At 35.0% G+C, this 15,274-nt stretch overlaps 2 protein-coding genes across 2 annotated transcripts; one reads left to right on the top strand and one right to left on the bottom strand.

Annotated features, from left to right (window-relative positions):
* The first annotated feature begins 5,044 nt into the window (after positions 1-5,044).
* LOC107855135 lies at positions 5,045-9,359 on the top strand. The gene is made up of 3 exons (XM_016700134.2): positions 5,045-5,299; positions 6,399-6,790; positions 7,854-9,359. The coding sequence occupies exons 1-3, from the start codon at positions 5,231-5,233 to the stop codon at positions 9,106-9,108; spliced, it is 1,716 nt and encodes a 571-aa protein (XP_016555620.2). The 5' UTR covers positions 5,045-5,230; the 3' UTR covers positions 9,109-9,359.
* On the bottom strand, positions 9,330-14,895 carry LOC107855136 (GTP-binding protein SAR1A). Its single transcript, XM_016700135.2, has 3 exons — positions 14,544-14,895; positions 12,631-12,762; positions 9,330-9,913 (listed from the first exon to the last, which is right to left on the bottom strand). The coding sequence occupies exons 1-3, from the start codon at positions 14,670-14,672 to the stop codon at positions 9,593-9,595; spliced, it is 582 nt and encodes a 193-aa protein (XP_016555621.1). The 5' UTR covers positions 14,673-14,895; the 3' UTR covers positions 9,330-9,592.
* Between the last annotated feature and the right edge of the window lie 379 nt (positions 14,896-15,274).

The following is a 15,274-nucleotide window of genomic DNA, read 5'->3' as shown; positions in this document are numbered from 1 at the left end:
AATAAGACAGCATATAATAAACTTTTGCGATTCAGTCCTCGTGTTTTTTTTTTTTGGAGGTACTTGATGTTCCAAACTAACTGTTTCAAATAATTCAAATTTACAACGACTAAATTTACTAAAGAAATATTTTTTTATTTACTTTTATTTTTCACTTTTTTTTTTTGAGAATTAAATTATGTAAATCATGATAAATATTTTAACATATATTTTTTCATGGTATGAAAAGGATTGCAACTTATCATATATTTTCTAGTATAATTTTTAAATATTTAAATTTAAAATACTGTATCAATTAATCAAATTTAACCCCGAAAAATAGTTATATTGACTTTTGCTAAATCAAATATGTCTGGAGAAAATAAAAAAAAAAAACTATGTGATCCCAAAACCTCAAAAACACCAATCCCTTTAACTAAGGATCTAATTAGTTTAATACAAGTTACTGTGACAAAAGATATTTGATACTTATTATCTAAAATATTTCATAAATTTATATAATTATAAGCCTTTTGAAATTTATAATTTACTAAAAAAATTGTACATAGCTATAAAAACTTTTATTTAAAAAGTTGGAAAATTTAAATTAGAGATATAATAATAGATTTGCCTCATTAAACCACACAGAATCATATGTAAGTTTAATTCTATAATAATAATTTAATACAAGTCTTGTATTCCTTTGGTTTAGTTTATTTTTTCTTTAAAAATGTCAAACTAATTAATAGTTTAATACAACAAACTATAGAATAAAAAGGATATATATATATAATTGTTACAACTGTCTGGATGCTTACATATACATTAATTATTGTAGCTATACTATGAGTTGTATTTCGCTAATAGTTGGATTATTAGTTATGATTTTTACACTTCGATTATTATCGTATTCTCATGTAATTACTATTTAGGTTGATTTGTCTGGTTGTCTATCGTATTTGTCATGACTGTTTCATTTCTATTATTTCTTTCGATATACAACTTTAGCAAGTATTTCTTTTTTTATATACTTGAAATGAGACATATAATAATAATAATAATAATAATAATAATAATAATAATAATGGAAGATTTGATATTCCTAATTTTTATTTGAAATGACTTGACTTTATATATCATCGAGGATTCTCATGAGATAAATAAAATACAATGATTTAGAATAGAGGTAGGTTTTAATTAATTATGAATCTGACAATACTTCATTCACTTTTGTTCAAACATGTGCTAAAAATTCACTAAATTATGCTAGCATTTGAATTACTATCCTATCACTAAATTAAATGAGATTTTGATACATCTGACAAATTTTAAATTTAAGATTAAAAAAATTAAAAAGTTTTTTTTTTAATTCCGTGTCGAGTTACAATAAACCAAACAAATTGAAACAGAAAGAATAATAATCATCTTTTCATGCATTTCAGTAGACTTCTCTATAATAGTTAGGGGTGTTCAAAAATCGAACCGACCAATAAAGCGAACTAATAAAAATATTATTGGGTTATTGGGTTAATGATTTTTTATTGGTTTTATAAAAAATATTATTGGGTAAACGATTCAGTTTCGATTTTAGTTTATTGGGTTATCGGTTAAATCAGTAGAATTTAAAATCATCTTGTAATCCCATCTCTACTTCATCTATGGTAGTGGTGTAGACTGCATACACTTTATCCTCCTCAGTTACTTTGTGGGAGTACTCTGAGTATGTTTTTGTTGCTGCATGTAGGACCATATATAAGAGTTCGAGAAAGAAAGATAAATTTCATCTGAAGCAGTGGTATGGACTGCGTACACTTTGCCCTCCTCAGACTATACTTTATGAAAATACACTGAGTATATTGTTGTTATTGCTTGTAGGACCATATATAAGAGATCAAAAAAGAAAGATAAACAATTAAATTCTCAGCAAAGTAAAAGGTTTTAGGGTTCAACTATAAGGGATCGTTTGGTTGGAAAACAAGTTCTAACAGAATTATTAATACCCAGAATTAGCTATCTCGAGATTAGTTATTCCATCTTTAAGGAGGGATAAAAAAAACAGTATAATCTCGGGATGAATTATCCCATACATTTTGTCCCAATCAAACATGGGATAAACTCTTCTTCTAAATTACTTTCTGTTCTCTAATAATATAAAAGTTATATACATCATTAAATCACTTAATAAAAAAAAAACATAAAGAAGTTATTTTTAGAGAGACTTTAAGACAAACCAATATGGTTGTTCTACTCAATATATCATGTGCATTCATTAAATTAAAATCAAAAAGTAAAAGGGAAAAAGAGCATAATTCTATTGCCTTATTAAGCAATTTCACTTGTCATTTTCTCAACACTATTGATATAAATTTTACTATCCAACTTATCTTCTTTGCTTTTAATTTTTATTAATGGTGCCCACACTATATACCATCTCCCCTTACAATATTAAAAAATACAGTCCGATATATTAAAGCTTCTGCTCCCTATCATTTAGTACGCTGACAGTAGGAATGGAGGATAAGTTTCACGGTTGTTGATTGTGGGAATACGTTAAAATCCCTCCACCCCCCAAAAAAAGCTTCTATTGTGTGTAGGATTCGGGGAAGGGCCCATCACAAATGTATATCTTGCATTTTTGTTAGACATTGTTCGGTGTATTAAAACTTCTACTATGTGCAAAATTCGGAGAAGAGCCCACTACAAGGGTGTATTGTATGCAATCTTACCTTGTATTTTTGTCAGAGGTTGTCCGGTGTATTAAAGTTTCTACTGTGCACAGGATCCGGAGAAGGGACCACTACAAGGATGTATTGCACGCAATCTTACCTTATATTTTTGTTAGATATTGTTCGGTGTACTAAAGCTTCTGCTATGTGCAGAATCCGGAGAAGGGCCCACCAAAAGAGTGTATTATATGTAGATTTATCTTGCATTTCTATCAGAAATCATTTTCAATTCTTGAACCCATAACCTTCTGATCACATAACTGTAATTTTACCGGTTACTCCGACGCTATCCTTACAATATTCTTAAATGTTTTTGGCAGATCTAGCCTACCTAGTATTTGTTTTTTCTTTTTTACTTCATTGACAGGTGTAAATTTTGGCAGCAAAAAAGGAGCAATGTGTATGGGGTTTTAATTAAGTAGGGTACCACCATTGTAGATATTTTGATACTCTTCCTATGTCAAATTATATATTATAATCTATTGTATTTTTTTATTATGTACTTTAACAAAATATTATTTGGGAAAAGATATCATTTTCACCCCGTATTATACAAAAAAAGTTTAAGCTATATATAAATTATATAAGTGACCTATTACACACCTTAACTATATAAAAGTGATATTATTACCTCCCCGCGACCCCCATTCTAATGCGCGTGTGTTACACTTATTTTAGGCGCGTCCAACCTATTAAATAACAAAAGTAAACGGCTAAAAATATTAAGGAAAAAGGCATCGTTTTCACCCCAAACCATAATCGAAAAGTCGAATCCACAACTAAACTATACAATTAACCTATTACACACCTAATTAACTATAAAAAAATGATACTTTTTACAGATGTGGTGCTGACATGACAGCGCGTGTAAAACACTACACCACAGCTCGCGACGTTTTGATCGATCACGTGATGAAAATTCTTATCCATTGGGGTGGGGGATGAAAATTAAATAAACAAAAAAAAAAAAGAAAGTTTCCAATGTAAGAGATAGATGAGTAATTAATTATGTTGTTGCAGAAATAAATAAATTCACGCACTATATTTACTTTTATTTGAACAACTTGCCTTGGATCTACTAGTTTAAAATTGTGCTAATAAATGCAAGTTTAATATAGAAATAATTTATGTAAATTATTTCTTAATTTCAGATATATATAAATTTATATATATTTGATTACATTGTATCGTGTTGTTAGTTGAATAGGAATATCGCTATGACTTTAGCCTTTGGTATGTTTACCGAAAATAAAAGTAATTTATTTGATACTTATAAATGGCTAATTATTATTATTTCGCGTCGAATAATAAGAAACTACAAGAGTACGTTTTAGCATTATTTTGTTACTATCTACTGTGATCTCTTGTACTTTTGTTACGTCTTTTTTTAAGTTGTTTCTTTCTTGAACCAGTGGTCTATTGAAACCAACCTTTCCACCTCAATCCTGAGATACTGGCAGGGGCGGATCTAGCCCTTTGGTAGGAGGTTCAGCCGAACTTTCTTCGACCGATCGAAAAATATATCATTTATACATGATTAAAATTAATTTTTATGTATCTATAGTAGGTGTTGAACCCCTTTCAACTAGGTTTTCTTCAAATATTGAACTCCCTTACTTGAAATCGTGGCTCCGCCTCTACATACTGATAAGGTCTACGTACACTCTGCCATTCACAAACCCCACTATGTGGGGAGTGCACTAGTGTCTATGTTGTTGTTGCACGGTCGAGGGAAGGGTCGCACCTCAAGAAGTGTACTGATTGTTTCTATGAGTCAAACTCGGCAGCGGCAGAGTCACCTTTCATCTAGGGTTCATCCTAACCCCCTTCGACGAAAAATAATACTATTCTTACTTGATTAAAATATTTTTATTTATGTATATGATGTTGAACCCCCTTCAATTAGTTCGTATGCTTATTTTTGAACTCTCTCAATGAAAATTCTGGCTCCACCACTGAAACTCGAGACCTGTAAATCACATGAAGAAAATTTTAACGTTGTTTTTATGAATCAAACTCGACAGGGGCGGAGCCACCTTTCATCTAAGGGTTCGTCCTAACCTCCTTCGACAGAAAATAATACTATTTTTATATGATTAAAAATATTTATATATATATAGTAAACATTGAACCCTTCAACTAGTTCGTATGCTTACTTCTAAATTTCCTCAATAAAAATCCTGACTCCACCACTGAAACTCCCTATAAATCACATTAAGACAACTTTATCGTTGTTTATTTAAAGTAAAAACATTTACACTAGTGTATGAATAATATTTATTTATTCATTAAATGTACATCTACATAACTCTATAATTATAGAGTGAAGCAATGAAACAGGAAGCTTTCTCCATCTATTTATTTTATTCATGCACTTCATTCATTTCACTCTTCTAATATATTTACACAATTTTGTTCTCTCTTCATATGTCATTTCTATTTTTGGAAAAAAAAAATGATGATATTAATGTAAACACTAAAAAAAACAAAGAAATTTTGTGGGTATTTTGCTTCTTGATCTAACAATGGTTGCATCCCCTCCATTTTTTGTTGGTTGTGGAGAAAAAAAGCCATGGTGGATTAGCAACAAAAAGGTAATTGTTTAAATAGTTGACTTTTTTCATTTCATTCGCTTGCTTTGATGATTGCATTTGCATATATAGTTAGTTATGAAGGGGTGGAGCTAGAGATGCTAGCTACGCGTTCGGCAGAATTCAGTAATTTTGACTTGAACCTTATAGTTGTGTTTGAAAAACACTTTCTTGATTTTGTTCATTTTCATGGATAATTGCATACATAGTTAGTTATGGAGGGGTGGAGCTAGATATTCTAGTTACGAGTTCGGCAAAATTCAGTAATTTTGACTCGAACTTTATATTTGTGTGTTTGAAAAATGTGTTCTTGATTTTATCTATTTTCATGGGTAATTGCATACATAGTTAGTTATGCAAGGGAGGAGCTAGAATTTCGCCTATGAGTTCGACAAAATTCAGTAGCTTTGGCCTCAATGGTTATATATACATTCTTGATTTTAGCTAAACTTTATTATGTGTGTTTGAAAAACACTTTCTTGATTTTGTTCATTTTCATGGATAATTGCATACATAGTTAGTTATGCAAGGAAGGAGCTAGAGTTTAGCATGCGAGTTCGACAGAATTCAGTAGCTTTGGCCCAAATGTTTGTATTTGTGTTTGAAAAAATACATTCTTGATTTTAGCTAAAGTTTATTATTTGTGTTTGAAGAACACATTCTTGATTTTAATCCATTTTCATTCTTCATTCACTTTCAGCGGGTTCGGCAGAACTCAGTAACTGCAGCTCAAATTTGTATTTGTGTTTCAAAAAAAGAAAAAACTTTCTTGATTTTACACATTTTCATGTCATTCACTTTGTTTGATGATTGTACACATAGTTATATGCAATGGCGGAGCTAGAACTTTGCTTACGTGTTTGGCAGAATTCAGTAGCTTTGACTCGAACCTTATATTTCTGTTGCATTCATAGTTAGTAATGCAAGGGGCGGAGCTAGAGCTTCGCCGATGAGTTCAGAATTCAGTAACTTTAGCTCACTTTAGCTCAACCTCTGAAGTCCACTTAATATGAAGAATCCAATAGCCTGTATTTGCTAGAATTCATAACTCGTAAACTCAAAATCCTGAACTCGTACTTACGCTCTGAACTTGGTTTTTCAGATCGCGGAGAAATGTATAAGAGATGCCAAAACTCTCATTGCCAGTACTCAAGAACCAAATGAGATTGCTTCAGCACTTGCCCTTGTTGAAGCTGCACTTGCAATTTCTCCGCGTTTTGAGTTAGCGTTAGAGCTGAAGGCGCGATCGCTGCTATATCTAAGGTGTTTTAACGACGTCGCTTATATGCTACAGGACCATATTCCTAGTCTGAAAATGTCATATGATGACTCGTCGTCTTCCTCATCGTCTGGTTCATTTGATAGCTCAAAGGAGCAAATTAGACTCATTTCTTATGGTGATGAACCTAAGTTCAAGTGCTTCTGTTTATCTGATTTGAAGAAGAAGGTTATGAGTAGCTTCTACAAGAATTGCAATCAAGAAGGTCAATGGAGGTAAGCTTGTTAGAGAGAATACACTTTTAGTTACTTGGTTGTATTATGTTTTAACGCGCCTTGTCACTGTCACGTGTGTCTCGTGTGAGTCTGATTCTTTTTCATTGGTCAAACTGGTTATATTGTGTTTTAACACGACTTGTCACTGTCACAGGTGAGTCTGATTCTTTTTCAGCGGTCCAACTGGTTATATTGTGTTTTAACACGACTTGTCACTATCACGTGTGAGTCTGATTCTTTTGCTTGGGTTGAACTGGTTATATTATGTTTTAACATGATTTGTCACTGTCACGTGTGAGTCTGATTCTTTTTCATGGGTCAAACTGGTTATATTATGTTTTAACACGATTTGTCACTGTCACTAGTGAGTCTGATTCTTTTTCATGGGTCAAACTGGTTATATTATATTTTAACATGACTTGTCACTGTCACGTGTGGGTCTGATTCTTTTTCATGTGGAAATATTTGCTGCTTTTTGAGTGGCGATGAGTTTTGTACCCATGATTTCTTGTTGTGTGATCGTCTCGTTTAAAAGTAGAAGTTGTTAATTATGGTATGTCTCAACACGCCCTCTCATGTGTGAGTCTAATTCTTTTTCATGGGCCGAAGAATGTCTAGTAGGTGCTATTTCTTCTACTAAGGAATTTTTGTTGTGTGATCATCTCATTTGAAAGTTGAAGTTTTTTAGAGTGAACATGAAGGGGATCCTTGGAGTAACTGGTAAAGTTGCTGACGTGTGATCAGGTGATCACGGGTTTAAGCCTTGGTAACAGCCCCTTACAGAAATATAAGGTGAGGCTACGTATAATAGATCCTTGTGTGATCGGGCCCTTCCCCGAACCTTGTGCATAGCAGGAGTTAGAGTGAACATGTCCTTGGAGTAACTAGTAAAGTTGCTGACGTGTGACCAGGTGGTCACGGGTTTAAGCCTTGGTAACAGCCCCTTGCAGAAATGTAAGGTGAGGCTACGTTTAATAGATCCTTGTGTTATCGGGCCCTTCCCCGACCCTGCGCATAGCGGGAGCTTATGTGTTTAATTCATAATTACATTATGTCTCAACAGGTACTTGGTCTTGGGACAAGCTTGTTCCCATCTAGGTCTAATGGAAGATGCAATGGTTCTGTTACAAACTGGCAAACGCCTGACTACAGATGCGTCTCGACGCGAGAGCATATGTTGGTCTGACGACAGCTTCTCGTTCGCCAAATTTCCAGTCTCAGGTGCAACTTTGCCGATAACTGAGTCGGAAACAGTCTCTCAACTTCTCAGTCATATAAAGCTACTCTTACGACGAAAAGCTGCTGCAATTGCAGCTCATGATGCTGGTCTCTACTCAGAAGCTATTAGGCATTTTTCAAAAATTGTGGATGGTCGTCGTGGTGCCCCTCAGGGGTTTATGGCCGCATGCTATATGCATCGAGCATCAGCTTATCGTTCCTCTGGTCGAATTGCAGAAGCAATAGCTGATTGCAATCGAACGCTAGCATTGGACCCTTCTTGCATATCAGCTCTTAGAACTAGAGCTGCATTATTCGAAACCATAAGATGCTTGCCTGATAGTCTCCATGATTTGGAGCATTTAAAACTCTTGTACAGTTCAATTCTCCGGGATAGGAAACTACCAGGACCAATATGGAAGCGTCATCACGTGGGATACAGGGAGATTCCAGGGAGGCTTTGCTCGTTGGCTACGAAAATTCAAGAACTGCAGAAGAGAGTTGCAAATGGCGAAACGGGGAATGTGGATTACTATGCATTGATTGGTTTGAAGTATGGTTGTTCAAGATCAGAACTGGAAAGAGCACATTTGTTGTTAACTTTGAGACACAAGCCAGATAAATCGACGAGTTTCATAGAAAGGTGCGAATTTGCAGATGAACAAGATATCGATTCTGTAAAGGATAGAGCAAAAATGTCAGCTTTACTGCTCTATAGAAAGATACAGAGGGGCTATGCGAGTTTGATGGCGACAATCAAGGACGATGAAGCGGCTGAGAAGCAGAGAAATAAGGCTGCTGCTGCATTACAGTTGATGCAGCAACAAGTTCAGATAAATAAACAACAACAATCAAGAACTGAAACTTACAGCACAGCTGCAATGCAGCGACAAGTTCAGAAAATTCAAGAACTTCAGCGATCTGGACCTGAAACTCTCGATTCAGATGTTTGTAATACTGCATCATGTAGTACAAACGTTACAAACGCGACAGCGTTCAAAGGGGCGTTCTGCAGAGAGCTTGCGATCGCTGGGAACTTGTTGTCTCAACCTGCATTTAATCGACCAATTCCAGTGAAATATGAAGCATTGAGCTGTTGAGAATCTGACTTACTCCGACACCGACAAAGGTTGCGGTGACATGGATAGGATCCCTTCACCCTTAAATGGGCCTTACGAGGCACAAATTCAGATTAGTCGGGGCCCCAACGTATGCACCAGACATCGTGTGGGCAACCAAACAAAAAAAGTAAGAAAAACTGCTCCTATATCATTGTACACACGGGAAAAAAGTACTTACCATGCTAGCTGCAGAATTTTTGTTAGTTTAAACGATTTATCATTTTATACTCTCTCTGCATTGTTTTCAGAAGAAAAAAGTGTCGTATACAGAAACCAAAAACATCTCTCATCAAACTACATAGATACCAAAGGATACAAAAAATCAGTAATAGAAAGACCAGATCAATTCGAAAACAAATGAATAAAATATCTGGTGAAACCAATATTTTCCAAAAATGCTGATCTACAGCATAACGAGAACGCGATCTCTTTCAACTTCTATGGCGTTGGTAAGTGAATGAATCTACTTTATATATTGAGATACCCACTTAAATCCATCGCCATATCCCATTTTCCGTGCAATGCTGCACATAAATACCTCCAAAGGACGAACAGTAGAATCAGCAAGATTCATCTTACCCTTGCCAGTAGTGACACCGGTCAAGCCAAGATGATAACGCAATTCATCTTCTGAGGCTGCATATGGTATGTCTATCTTGTTGCCCAAAATGAGGAAGGGGACGGTAGCAAGAGCTTCATCAGAAAGAAGTGCGTCTAGTTCCTTTTTCGACTCTGCAAAACGCTCTTTGTCGTATGCATCAACCAGGTACACAACTGCATCAACCTGTGGAACAGCAATACAAGCCACTTGACACAAAACTCCGGACAACTTAAGAGTCTCCAAAAAGGCAAAAACGAAAGGAATTGCACAAACATTCCATTAAGAAGTATAATGTTTAGTTCCACAAGAACAACATTGCCACACATCAGAATGCAACCTTATACAAAGTAGTGGGAGGAACTCTAAAGGAAGGGGAAAAAGAAGTGTAATTTAGTCCTAAACATCAATTTGTGACATTTAATCCATTTGGACTCAGCATGTCCCCTTATATGTCAGTTTAATGGTACTTTTATGAGTTTCTCCAACGACATACCAATGTAATCCCACATGTGGGGACAGGGGAGGGTAGGATGTACGCGACCTTACCCGTGCCTTTGTGGGGGTAGAGAGGTTGTTTCTAATAGACCCTCAACTTTCATGGCACTTTTATCCAAATCGACAAAATAGAGCCATAGAGGAAAAGAGAAAAACAAAAAGAGTTTACGGATCCAATCATTAGCAGCTTAGCGCATTATGTTTGAGGATTTTCTGTTAACTCGTCAAAAGAAAAAGAAGAAATACATATCATGTATGAGGAGCTTCTTATCCTTGATATGTATGTTAGATCAGAATTTGACTCAAAGTGTCCATTAAAGTTGGATTACAATGAACAAATCTCACAATTGTCAAGAGTAAGGAAAACTTGTCTGAAAATATTAAGGATTGTCGCTACCATTTGCTCCCCCACCCTCACCCACAAAAAACACGAAAAAAAAAAAAAAGGAAAGGGCTAGCAGTGTAAGCCTGTTAGGCAAACACCAGCAGGCTATCAAGCAATCAAGACCAAGTTCAAAGATCGAAAAGTATCAGGGCTTCAAGCTGGTAACCTCAGGGGAAATGACACAACGGAGAACTAAAGTAAAGGAACAAGCATGTGTAGTCCTTTTAACCAACAGGACTACAACTGTATGTTGCTCTCTTTATTATTTTCTTGAGGTTTGCAAGCCTACAACGGAATTCAAAAAAAGAAAAATTGAAGGAGTCCTTCCAAAATATAAATAAATTTGGGTCAGACCAACATCCTGCATGAATCACTATCCTTTATCACTGAATAAATATATTTGTTTCAAGTATCTTTAAGTATAACCCAGTTTAATTCATATGGGACAATCATTTCAGATGAAGGCAATATCATCCTTCATAAGAATTCATATCTTTCTAGCACCAGAAGGATGGAAAGGATAAGATTTTCATCGTTTACCATTTCTAATAAAAAAGTTTTAGTTTTGTGGTAGGTGAGCCTTGGAGTAACTGGTAAAGTTGCTGCCATGTGACGAGGAGGTCACGGGTTCAAGCTTTGGAAACAGCCTTTGGCAGAAATGCAAGGTAAGGTTGCGTACAATACACCCTTGTGGTGGGTCCCTTCCTCGGACACCGCACATAGCGGTAGCTATAGTGCACCGGGCTGCCCTTTTTTAAGTTTTAGTTTTGTGATGCTAAAATGACCCAAAGAGATGTTGATGTTAACAACGCACAAGTCAGTGCTGAATAGACCTACCTCCCCTTCAACAAATTTAATTTGTCATATGAATACTTTCAAAAGTTCCTTTGTTCTCAAATACAAATGTTATTTTTTTAGGAATGTGGTGTTCGGGCAGCTTGCGCACACCTCAACTGTTCCACCAAGTACCTGCTTCCTCCCATCAGCACAAACATCGATAACTCTACCCACTGAGATTAGATAGAAGGAAAAAAATCACCTAGTGCTTGTTGCCTTTGCTAGAATTTGAACTTGAGATGTCATGGTTCTTCTACTTTGTTGACTATTATACCACACCCTTGGGTGCTATTCACAGGTTAAGTAGAAAGACAAGGAGATTTTCTGGCTAAGTAGAATATAGTTAATTGGCATAAATATTAACAATAACCGAATTTGACTTTGAAAATTATGTTGGATAAAGGCAATTTATCCTTCACGAGAACTGAGGTCTTCCTAACACTAGAAGGATGGAAAGAATAAGGATTTCATCTTTCTCCATCTATACTAAAGAAATGTTATTTTAGCGAAGCAACAAGAGAAACTACAAAAAAGGAAAAAAAAAACAATGCTCCAATAGACCTACTGCACCTTCAACAAATTCAATTTGTCACAATAAACTTTCTAAAGTTCCATTATTGACAAACATAAGAGTCACCAAATGAAGCACACTAACATTCAATGTCGATGTCAGGGGCATCCAGAATTGGAGGCCTTACTAAGAGACAAAGATAAGAAGACTATCTGACTATGTAGAACATAGCAATAGCAAATATATTATGGTAATCATCGCCAAATCCAGCTGTGTTACAGATAAGGGTAATCAAACATGTTGAGCTTGCCGAATTTTTCAATCTTTTCAACAAAGGAAAGGAACTCCACGTGCAGTACAAACAACATGAATCTAATGCAATTACACGACAGTTGATGTAGAGATACAGTGTGGTTGATGTAAAAGGCAATTGTGAGTTTTATTTGCTTATGGATTCAGAAAAAAGATCGCTTTGATTATTTCTTTTGATTCCCACACGGATTAGATTACCAATTCAGGTGTTGGTAAAATATTAATCGGAGAACGATTCAACACAATTCCCCGAACTAATACACTTGTCTTGAAACGCAGAGAAACATAATGACGAAACGGATGAGCATGACACGTTCTATCTTCATGCGCAGAAAATGCATATTTGAAACAAAAGCATACCTTGGCATAGTAATCTTTCCAGACTCGACGAGCAATCTGATGACCTCCCAAGTCAAAAGCTTTGAACTTTATCTTCCCGATACTCAACTCTTCAGATGTAGGATACTGAGTTGGCTGATGCTGAACTAACCTCTATAAAAACGAAACACAATCAAAGAATAATCAAATCAAAAAACGAAGCTTTTATGATAAATCAAGTTAATAAAACACCAACCAATCAATCAATCAAATACATACAATATAAATCCTCATCACACATTTGCTCATTTCCACTCAATTCAAGTTTTCTCAAAGATTCATTATAATCACTCCATCCATCCCAAAAAAATGCTAGCCTTCTACATTTAAAAACAATTTAGCCACTAATAAGATGATTCATATGCTTCAATTTTTTTTCTTAAACTCTGCGTCTGGTCAAAAACGTAACAAAATTCCTCCGCCCCTGTCAATTTATGCGGCACACTTTCTTTTGCAGTCCGTCGAGAAAATAACTGCTACCTTTCTACATTTATAAACAATTAAACCATGATTTACATATTCCAAAAACGCAATCTTTCTTTATAAAACTCCGTGCCAACAATAACATAGCCAATATATTCCCACAAGTAGAGTCCAGGGAGGATAAGATGTATGCGGACCTTATTCCTTACCTTGTAATCGCCTCCCTCATTCCCCATTCCGCCTACCCCCAACTATTTACATATTTAAAAAAATATCTCTTTTTCATAAACTCCGTGCCAACTAACAATATATCTACCCTAACCCCACAAGTCATTTCCTACCTTGTAATCCCTTCCCCTGCTCCTCATTAACCATGATTCAGATATTTCAAAAAATAAGGCTTTTTTATTAAACTCTGTGCCAACTAACAATGTATCTAGCCTAACCCCACAAGTCATTTCCTACCTTGTAATCCCTTCCCCTATTCCTCATTAACCATGATTCACATATTTCAAAAAATAAATCTTTTTTCTTAAACTCCGTGCCAACTAACAATACATCTAGCCTAACCCCCCACAAGTCATTTCCTACCTTGTAATCCCTTCCCCTATTCCTCATTAACCATGATTCACATATTTCAAAAAATAAGTCTTTTTTCTTAAACTCCGTGCCAACTAACAATATATTTGCCTAACCCCACAAGTTATTCCCTACCTTGTAATCCCTCCCCCTATTCCCCATTAACCATGATTCACATATTTCAAAAAATGCAATGTGTTCTTTTTTAAACTCCGTGCCAATTAACAATACATCTAGCCTAACCCCCCACAAGTCATTTCCTACATTGTAATCCCTTCCTCTATTCCTCATTAACCATGATTCACATATTTCAAAAAATAAGTCTTTTTTCTTAAACTCCGTGCCAACTAACAATACATCTAGCCTAACCCCCCACAAGTCATTTCCTACCTTGTAATCCCTTCCCCTATTCATCATTAACCATGATTCACATATTTCAAAAAATGCAGTGTTTTATTTCTTAAACTCCATGGCAACTAACAATGTATCTAGCCTAACCCCACAAGTCATTTCCTACCTTATAATCCCTTCCCCTATTCCCCATTAACCATGATTCAAATATTTCAAAAAATAAGTCTTTTTCTTAAAATCCGTGCCAACTAAAAATGTATCTAGCCTAACCCCACAAGTCATTTCCTACCTTGTAATCCCTTCCCCTATTCCCCATTAACCATGATTCACATATTTCAAAAAATAAGGTTTTTTTCTTAAACTCTGTGCCAACTAACAATGTATCTAGCCTAACCCCACAAGTTATTCCCTACATTGTAATCCCTTCCCCTAATCCCCATTAACCATGATTCACATATTTCAAAAAATGCAGCCTTTATTCTTTCTTAAACTCCGTATCAAATCAAAAATAAATAAACAAATAGGTGGGGGATTAATAGTACCTCATCTTTGAGCATATGAAGAAGAGTAGTCTTGCCAGCATTATCAAGGCCTAAGAACAAGATCTTAGCTTCCTTTTGCCACAAACCCAATGATGACAAAACTCCATAAAACCAATCCCACAAAAACATTTTCTTGATTTACTTTTTCCCTTCAAATTCAAGAAAGATCTAATGCAAACTTTTTTTTTCAATAAATAGATCTTGGGTGTTGTTAAACAAGATGATTAAAGAATTGATTAGGGGTTTAGGTGAAGATAATAATAATGGAAAAATGAAAATGAACCTAAATGTTTTTTTGTTGGTTGACAATGGAAAAAGACAAATTTTTGTGGATGGATCTGAACTGGTATTAAGGTTGTCATTTTATTTTATTTTTAAATTTTAATGGTGGTAAAAAATTGACAGCTAATTGAAAATAAAATATTTAGTATTTAATATTAAATTTTCAATCTAATCTATTTTTTTTTTCTTTTCCAATTATACCAAGATTTAAAAAAAAAAATATTAGCAATGCATTGTCTTGTAGGATTGCTCATGTAGTTCGTGTTCGTCGATCCATTTAATAGGTCGTCAAGAAGAAGTTTCGCCTACAAAAATTTTTGGAGCCTACATCCACCTCCGATTCGTGAGCTATAACAATCATCGAAAGTCGCAAAAAACTACAATTTCTGTCGTTTCACTTGATTGACTTGAAAAATGACTCCTCCGGCCCCTCCAAAATAACTCAATCC

Source organism: Capsicum annuum, chromosome 6 (assembly GCF_002878395.1).
Source record: "Capsicum annuum cultivar UCD-10X-F1 chromosome 6, UCD10Xv1.1, whole genome shotgun sequence".
Classification (NCBI taxonomy): domain Eukaryota; kingdom Viridiplantae; phylum Streptophyta; class Magnoliopsida; order Solanales; family Solanaceae; genus Capsicum; species Capsicum annuum.
Note: the sequence above shows the minus strand (reverse complement) of the source record. Positions and strands in the feature narration are given on the sequence as shown.